The sequence below is a fragment of the Pteropus vampyrus genome, unplaced genomic scaffold (genome assembly GCF_000151845.1).
Source record: "Pteropus vampyrus isolate Shadow unplaced genomic scaffold, Pvam_2.0 Scaffold102, whole genome shotgun sequence".
Lineage (NCBI taxonomy): Eukaryota > Metazoa > Chordata > Mammalia > Chiroptera > Pteropodidae > Pteropus > Pteropus vampyrus.
The window spans coordinates 2,299,250-2,308,334 of NW_011888883.1; the positions used below are offsets into that span (position 1 = coordinate 2,299,250).

Here is a 9,085-nt window from a genome sequence, read left to right on the forward strand (position 1 = left end):
GGGGTCAAATATGTGGCGACAGAAATCTAACTGTGGGTGGTGAACATACAATGTAAAATATATATAACTTACTGTTGAATTGTACACTGGAAACACTGGACTTCATTAACCAATGCCACCATAATTAAAAAAATAAAAAATATTTTAAAATAAATAAAGTATCTCAAAACTACATCTAGAGGTAACTAGATTGAAATAAGCTAGACGAGATCATTTGCCAAATATTACAGCATGATTTTTTTAGTTGGAATTTTTATTGAAATAGTTGTAGATTCACTTATAGTTGCGAGAAATAATATGAAAGATCCCTTGTACACTTTGCCTAGTTCCCCCCAGATTGCAGAACCGTATTGCAATATCACAGTCAGAGTATTGACATGGTACAGTCCCCTCCCATCTTGTTCAGATATCCTGGTTTTACTTGGACTCATTCATGTGTATGTGTGTGTGTGAGTGTATGAAGTTCTATACAATTGCATCACCTCTATATGTGATTCTTCCATCACAGTAAAGACACTGAACAGTTCCATCATAAAGATCTCTCCAGTTGCCCTTTTATAATCACACCATCTCTGTCCTCCTCATAATCCCTAACCCCTGGTAACCACTATTTGTGAAATAGTGTCCTTTCAAAAATGTTATATAAATGGAATTATACAGTATGTAACCTTTTGAGCTTGGCTTTTTTAACTCAGCCTAATTCCCTGAAGTTTCTTCCAAGTTGTTGCATCTATCAACAGTTCTCTGCTTAGTGTTGCTGAGTAGTACTCCATGGTATGGATAGGCTGATTTCACTTTTTGACTATTAAAATAATGCTGCCATGAACATTTGTGTATAGGTATTTCTGTAAACAAAGTTTTCATTTATCTGGGATAAATGTACAAGACTGCAATTGCTGAATCATGTAGTAATTACATGTCTAGTTTTAAAAGAAGCTGCCAAATTGTTTTCTAGAATGTCTATACCATTTTATATTCTCCCAAGCAATCTGTAGGAGATTTTGTTTCTTTGCCAGCTTTTGATGCCATCATGGTAGCCTTATTTTTAAGTCAAATTTGTGACAGTTTACTACAATTAATCAAGTAATTTTGCTAAAGAGATACATACGAGATAACTAGATTTAGAAAAGAAAACCACATCAGGTCATATAAGAAGTTGTCTCCACTCCACACACAAAAAGTCATTCACTTAACCTCTTATAGACTAACTCTACATAGCAGGTCAGTTTGAGATATTTGGCCCCTTCAGTCTCTACATAACTAACAAAAAGTACCTAGCTCTCCTTTTGTAGATTTTAGGTCCAATGTCCTTTATCAATATCAAGAAATGGGGCTGGACTTAATATGCTTCTTTCTGGACCAGTGTCTTCACTTTGTACTGGTTTAGAAATGAAATCACTGGATTAGGAGTTAGAAGGCCTATATTTGAGTGTCTGTTCTCATTATCTGTGTCAACGTAAATAAGTTAACTTCTCTAAGTTTGCTCGGCTATATAAAATGGTTGGACTAAACCAATGGCTCTCACATTCTAGCATGCAGAAGAATCACCTAGAGGATCTATTAAGGCACCAGTTGCTGGGCTCCAACCCTAGAGTTTCTGATTGAGCAGGTCTACAGCAGGGCACATGAATTCACCTAACAAATTACCAGGTGATGCCAGTGAAATAGCCTGAAAAAAAAAAAAATTCGCTTTCTGGTTGAATAAGTTATACATTTGTCCTTTTTTTTTTTTCTTAATTGATACAGATATATAATGGGCTATAAGGCAGCCATTAGAAATATCACAGAAGAATATTTTCATGGGAAGATTACCACAGTATATTTTTAGGTCAATAAGAAGCTGTGTATTACAAAACAGCATCTATAGAAATTTTCAGTTATATATGGAAAACAAAAGTCTGAAAAGATATATTCAAAATGTTAATAATTGTTATCACTGAGTAATGGAGTTACAAAATTTTTATTTTTATTTTTTGTGCTTTTCTGTGTTTTCTAATTTTGTCTATAATTAATATATTAATCAGTTATTAAAACAAAAAAATATAGAAAATGATACAAATCTTGATTTCTCTAAGTTTTAATAATTGCAGTAAAGAACTTGTTGAATACCAAGCAACAGAAGTAAATCTGTTCAGGTATGAGATAAAATTGTCCAGGACCTTTTACAGAGGTATCTATAACCCTCCTTAGCCCTTTCCCTAAAAAGTGTGGTTGATCACCTTTTCTAATCTTCTTGCTTGACAGAGTTCTGCACTCATGCACTGAATAGTCCTGGCCCCAGGACTTATTGCTACTTACAGCATCTCATTGCTACTTACGTAATGTTTTCATGGCACTTTCCCACTGTTAACTAAGTAGGATCCACAGCCATAACCTCAGAAGCTTGTCCCTTCTCCATCCTTGACAGTGAGACAGAAAGTCTTTTATCTGGATGAAGCAAGTTTCTTCCTTGGTTATGTCTCTGTTAGAAAAGATATTAATATTTACAACTAAAATAGGAATTTTAAAATTATCACTAAAATAAATCTGTTTAGATGACAGGAACCACTCCTCTGCTATGGAAAGCTATTTGTTCCCCCTGTGGGTTCATGCCCCCTCCCGGAATGTCTAATTGCACTGATATTCTAAATGTATTGTCTTCTTCAACATCCATGCTTCTCAGCCTTAAGAAAGATAGATAAGAGTGAACATAGCTTCTTTGAAATAGTATTATTAAAATGGTCTTGCTACTAAATATTTCTATTGATATGTAGAAAATTAATTCTTCATTTCTGAACTCTAGTAACCATTTCTGAATAAACTTGTGATTTTCAAAACACTACTTTCACCCAGAGTTCCCTTCTGCCTAGTTCTCTCTTGCAGACATTCCATAGAAATTAGAAATTATAAGAACATTTTGATTTATGAATGGTAGAGTATTTATTGTTGTAGCATTGTTTATAGTATACATTTTAACACCCACTCATGTTGATATCATAAAATTATTTTCTTTAACAAATATGTTTTGTGCTAGAAGCAGTATATTTTTAAGTAACAACTAAAGACTATTGTCATATAAACATTTGCCCCATGGGCTTGTGATCATTAGCAAAGATACTGGATTTGCTTTCTATAACTGGGACTTTCAGTGATTGCATCAGAACTGCTTGTTCACTAGTGTTACAACAGCACCATCCAATGCCAGAATTACTTTCCATAATCCATTTATTCTAAAAGAAGTGATATGAAGCTTATGTTTAGAACTTAGTTGCTTTGTTGAAGAATAGGATCAAGACCCAGTAACTGTTGCATTTGTCCAAGTTTTCAGCCCCATCTAGAGATGAAGAAGCATCAGTCCTCCCCTTTTTCTCTCACACACACATCTCTCTTCTGATACTTCACATACTGCTGACTTTTAACCTAGATGTCCACTAGCAAACATAACTGTGCTTAGCTTAACTAGTTCCCAGGTAAATGAAAATCAATAAGCTTTTTATTTATATTTAAATTATCATAGTACATACATGGCTTAAAGAAAATACAAGGTAAAGGTTTAAATTAATTTACAGTCAGCCATTTTTTCCCCCTACTTTCTAAAGGCTCTTAGAGAATTTGTGCAGATACTCTGGAGTTGGAAGGCTACACTACTAGTCCCTTAGTCTAGTGTTTCTGTCCACAGTTAAATATATACATAATTGTCATTTTAGAGGGATAGAACCTTATTCCTCACTGTATGTTCTCACATCTTTTGTTCCATCCTTCCTGTTTGCTATTAATTCATTTAGCAAGCCAGAATCTTTTAGTGTGTGGGGGGAGCCAAGGGGAGAGTTGATATACCACTCTGTGCCATCAGGTTTTTATTGCTGCTCCTTGCCAACACAATATTCATTATAGTAATAATTACCTTTTGCAGGGTACTGCCTCAGAAATCTCATTTTCTTTCGTAACTCAAGAATAGTCTTTTTTTCTCTCAGCAGGTGTAAGGCATCATCTTAAACTTATGGCATATTATTAGAATCATCTCATTACTTGACTGTGTCCCCACTTGTGTGTTAGTTAGCACCATGAAAGTGTTCTCAGTGACTGGACAATCACTAGCATTATAGAAGGTACTTAACAATTGAATGAACTGAGTGACTGAAGCCAGCTAGTCGGCTTAGAGAGACGAATATCTTATACTATTTATCCAAATCAGACGTTGAGTCCAGGTATCATCAACATGGGCCTGATCAATGCCGAATTAATAAATTGGTAAAAATTGCTTAATCTCAGTGTTGTTTAGGATGTCAAATATGTTTAATAAATGCTTGAAAAAGTCATTTCCTTTTTATATTTATTTTACTTTCATTTTTTAATTTTATATTTATTTTTATATTCATGATATTTTTATATCTATATTATCTATTTTATTTTGTATATGAAGTTTGATCCTAGAAACTGGAGTTTATATCATAAATTATTTTCCATGCCATAACAGCATCCTATTTCAGAACTTTGAACATGAGCCGTACATGTGCATATTTAAGGCATAGTTTTATATATTTTTTTAAGTCTACAATACCCTTCAAAAGGAACATTTGTGTATGGCTATACAACTTATTCTAAAGAATTTTTTTCTAAAGTTTGGAATTATTATGAAACTCACATTTTTCCAGTATTTTACAGTTTTATCTGTCTTGTTTAACATGCCCTAAAGCAGTTACATAGCTCTTTTTTAATATGCTAATTTTATCTTGTGCAGCCTGCCTTGACAGCATATCTTTTTATTGATTGAAATTCCAAATCTGGGTTGAGGACTAGAATTTAATAATATAAATGTGTTAACTAACATAAAACAACATTAAAAAGTGTTTACCATTATACAGATATATTGAAACATTATAAACTTAACATTCGGTCCAGTATTACATCGACCTGGCCCTGTTTGTTGTGGTTTAAGAAGATTGTGTTTAGATGGTGACTCAAAACAGAGACATTATTTTTAGATGTCTTCACTTTTTCTCCCCCTTTCCACTCCCAAGTGTCCAGATTCAGGTGCACAGAAAACAGAAGGTCAAACCTAAAAGCCAACATGAAAGAGTCCTGTCTTCTCTAGTTTTTAATAATTATTTATACTTTTCTAACTATATATTCCAGTAATGTAACAATGAAGCCTGAAACTGTAGCTGAAAAGCTTTAAAACTTTACTTTTGAGAATAAAACTAAACAGATGAAATACAGAGATATTTCTAAGTGTAGTGGAACAAAATAAAATTATCCTCTCTCAAAATAAATGGCAGTTAGGGAAAGCAATTTTTCCTGTCATGGGTAAAAGCTAGGGAACAAAAAATCAGCATTTGAAATGTTAACTCAGTGTTTTAAATAAAAAGAATCTAAAATGCATGTACATTATCTATTCCCAAGGATGATTGAAGATTCTTGTTATTAAGTCCTGCAAAAAATACATAATGAACTTGGCAGGTGGAACTATAAAAACTAGAGACGAAAAAAGACATATTAGGTCAAATTTTAAAGTTTTCTTTTTTGAGGGGCTCCATTGCATTACTTAATCAGCTCAGTCTCTTATTTGTTCTCCATCTGGAGTCTATACTCATAGGCATGCAAAAGAAACGAAATCTTTGATATTTGAAGTGATAGTGAAGATTAAAAGTCCCTAAACCTCTGCAATTTTATTTCATTCATCTATAAAGTTATAGTGGGAAAAGCATGAATTAGGAATCAGTTTCTTTCTAAGCCCATCATTGACACTTCATAGTTTTTGTATCCTGAGCAAGTCACTTAATTTTTCTGAGCTTCTGTTTCTTCATTTGTAAAGCAAAATTTGAAATGCCTGTTTTATCTGAATCATGGACTCTGCTGAGGATGAAAGGCGTCAAAATAGGCTTAATATACTATGAAGTGTTTTACAAGTTTTAGGTAGGTCCATTTAAATTTCCCATTTTGCATATGAGGAAAGGCTGAGAGAGGCTAACAAGCTTGTTGTTGAAGGTCACACAACTAGTAAGTAAGAGATCTTATTCTAAAATCCAAGTCTAAATTTCAGTGTTTTTTAACATTGGCACTATTGATGTTGGGGGTGATCATTCTTTCAGGGTAGAAGGGGAGCTGTCCTGTGCATTATTGAATGTTTAGCAGCATCCCTAGCCTCTACCATGTAGGTGCCAATAGCACCCCCCAAGTTGTGACAACCAAAAATATCTCCAGACCTTGCCAAATGTCACCTGGCAGGCAGAATCACCCCAAGTTGAGAACCATTATGATTCCATTATTGAGAATCTATATGATTCCAGAGCTAAAGTTCCATTATTGAGAACCATTATTGAGAATCTATATGATTCCAGAGCTAAAGTTCTTAACCATTTTTACAGTGACATTCATCGGTGTCGTTGTGATTCTGAGTAGTTCCTGGTTGGAATACTTTATAACCTAGCAATTTTCAGAATTAAAAAAGAGATAACTGGGGTTTTCATCTATTATCTTTCTGTTTCTGAATGTTAGCAGTGACATTGTCGTCTTTGTAAGGTCCCTGTAAACAGAAGCTATCACTTGACAGGGAACACTCTCAACAGTGAGCCAGATGTCAGACTCAACAACCCCTAAAATCCCTTCCCCTGTAATTCTTTGATCATTTTCTAATGGCCCTGCTGGTCTCTCTTCAACAGTCCCATCTCATCTGAAATGTTTATGGGTTTCTGATATCTGTTATGTGAGAGGCCAAGGGAAGATACATCTATTTGCATAACCATTATCTCATTTAATCTTCACAATAAGCCCTTGAGGTTTGTACCAATCATCCATGTTTACATTTTGTTTCGGGATCTTAACCCTTCTTCTTTGCCTGTTCCTTCAACTTTGGTGTTCTCATTGCTGAACTTGATGTAGAAACTCAGCAGGAAGTTGATATGGAAACTCAGCAGGTGCCTTTTTTAACCAGCACTGTATGTAGAGTAACATCCTTTTGAATTACTCAACATAAAGCAGATGCTTTCTGCCCTGCGTGACTCTTTATTCCCCCTCAACAGAGTTTGTTAAATACATGCCTCCTTTGGCTGCATTTGGGAACTTAGGAACCAACTGTCCAAGAGTAGAATGTGTTTACTTCTGTTGCTCACTCTTTCCCCCTCAAAAGGCCTAGAATGACCTTCTCAACCCTCCCACACTTTCCCATTTTTATCTCTAATCTGCATCCCGCTGTCTTCCTGATATTGGCGCAGTCCTCAATTTATTACCACCTCTGAACTAAAACTTTCTAAACATTTATGACTGACTTTATTATGTTTGATTCTCTGTTATTTAAAACTATTAGGAAATTAGATGAATTTATTCTGGGCCTTATTAAATCATCTTGGTTTGAACCAAGGGTTGTATGAATTAAAATTTTTTAAAACACTGAGTTTTAAAATTAATTGCTGCTGACAAGCACAATAAACATAATTGAGTGTGATAAAAAACATTGGCATGACCTGAGAAGAGGCTGCTATAATTACCAATAGTGGGGAGGAGCTGGAATTGCCCAGGAATCTTCAGGACACAGAATTCTGCTTATAGAAGGCCCAAATGGCTGTTTGAGCCATTGGGAAAGAGAACTAGATTACTTCACAGCAATACAACTTTAGTGCCAATTAAAACTTTTATTTATTTATTTTTTTTCAAAGTGCATGTGAATCATTTTCATTACGCTCTATGTTTTCTTTTAAAAGGACTGATTGGCTCCTACTGTAAAATGGCAATGTCTGGCTGGACTAAGAGTCATTTTTCTTTTTTGGATCCGTGTGCGTTCTTATTAACCAGACTTACCTGATTCTGATTTGATGTGCATTCAGCCATTTCATCATGTTATGTAAGTAAAGCATTGTGGGTTCTTCTTCCTTTTCCAGGTGGCCTTTTTGAAGATGTAACTGTGGAGGCCGAAGCATTCCTCTCCACAGCATGGTGCTTACCGGAGGCTGGCAGTTGGCCCAGTGGGCAGTGATTACAGAGACTAAAACCAGAGCTACAGAATGAGAGCACTGCTTTGAAGTTTTGAGTTTACTTGCTTACATATATTCTCTAGGAGAAGAGTTAACTTTAAAACTTTGAAAAACCAAGGCTGTGAAGAAAGTCACAGTAGCAACTTGAAATAAGTATAGAAGTTACATCTCTATTTCCCACAGAGAGGAATATTTAAATATGTGCTGTGTCAGCACCACCTGGAAGGATATTAGCTAGTGGAGACCCATCTGTCCTGTGTGGAATGCAGTGAGGGACTTCCGTTGGTGGAATTGAATGTATATCCTAGGAAATAAACTCTCAAAGAACTCAGTTTTGTTTAAAACAAATTCTTTAAAAGAAAAGATAGAATTTTGTATACCTTATTCAGAGCAGATGTTTGTTGAATGAGTGATTGTCAAATTAAAGGGTTTCCATTTACGCAAACCTGCGTGTGTTCCTTTTGTTCTTTATTTCTTTACCAGATACTCTTGTAAATCAATCAGTATACCTCACTGGCATCTTGTTACAGAGTTGTGGTAATCCTTATGTGCCAAAACTGGTGATGAGGAAACCACTGAATGAGAACGATGGAGCTAGAGGGAACCCTACAGAGCATAGACCAGCTCCTGATTTTACAGAGAAAGTTTGAGACGCCTGTAATCACACAGTAGGAGTAAAGCTGAGACTGGAGCCAGGTAGGTCCTCCTTTCCCACTCTGCATTCAGAAGGAAGGTCTCTGGGTTTGCAGCTATATTTGCTGTCAATCAAGCCTAATGGTGTTAATCCTAGCCTACAGAGCACCAGTACCTCTGTATTCAAAAAAAATCCCTTCGTTTCCTGCCCCCTATTTTCTAACTTAACACAGGTGTCACTGGCATTGTGACTTGGTGCACACTTCATGATTTCTTGTAGTTTAACCAAGACACATGTCCTACTGTTAAGTGGCTAGTCAGGCATGAGCAACAGGGGAACAAAGGAACAGAGGCCCAGACTAGAGACCACCCAAAGACCACCCTATCGGCAGTTAAAGAATCCCTCCTGCATCTCCAGAGGCAAAGGACAGGAGGGCCATAATCTTAACTGGTTTAATCCAGCCACTGACACCTGTGTAGAAGATACTACCCTAATCTGCCCA

The 9,085-nt window shown here is 35.6% G+C and overlaps 1 protein-coding gene across 1 annotated transcript in view; it reads left to right on the forward strand.

Annotated features, from left to right (window-relative positions):
* UBE3D (ubiquitin protein ligase E3D) overlaps window positions 1-8,394 on the forward strand; it is a 147,273-nt gene extending 138,879 nt beyond the window's left edge. Inside the window, exon 10 of the mRNA XM_011364893.2 lies at window positions 7,857-8,394. Coding sequence (XP_011363195.2) covers window positions 7,857-7,877 — 21 coding nt within the window. The 3' untranslated portion in view covers window positions 7,878-8,394. The remainder of the gene's footprint in view (window positions 1-7,856) is intronic.
* Window positions 8,395-9,085: the final 691 nt, after the last annotated feature.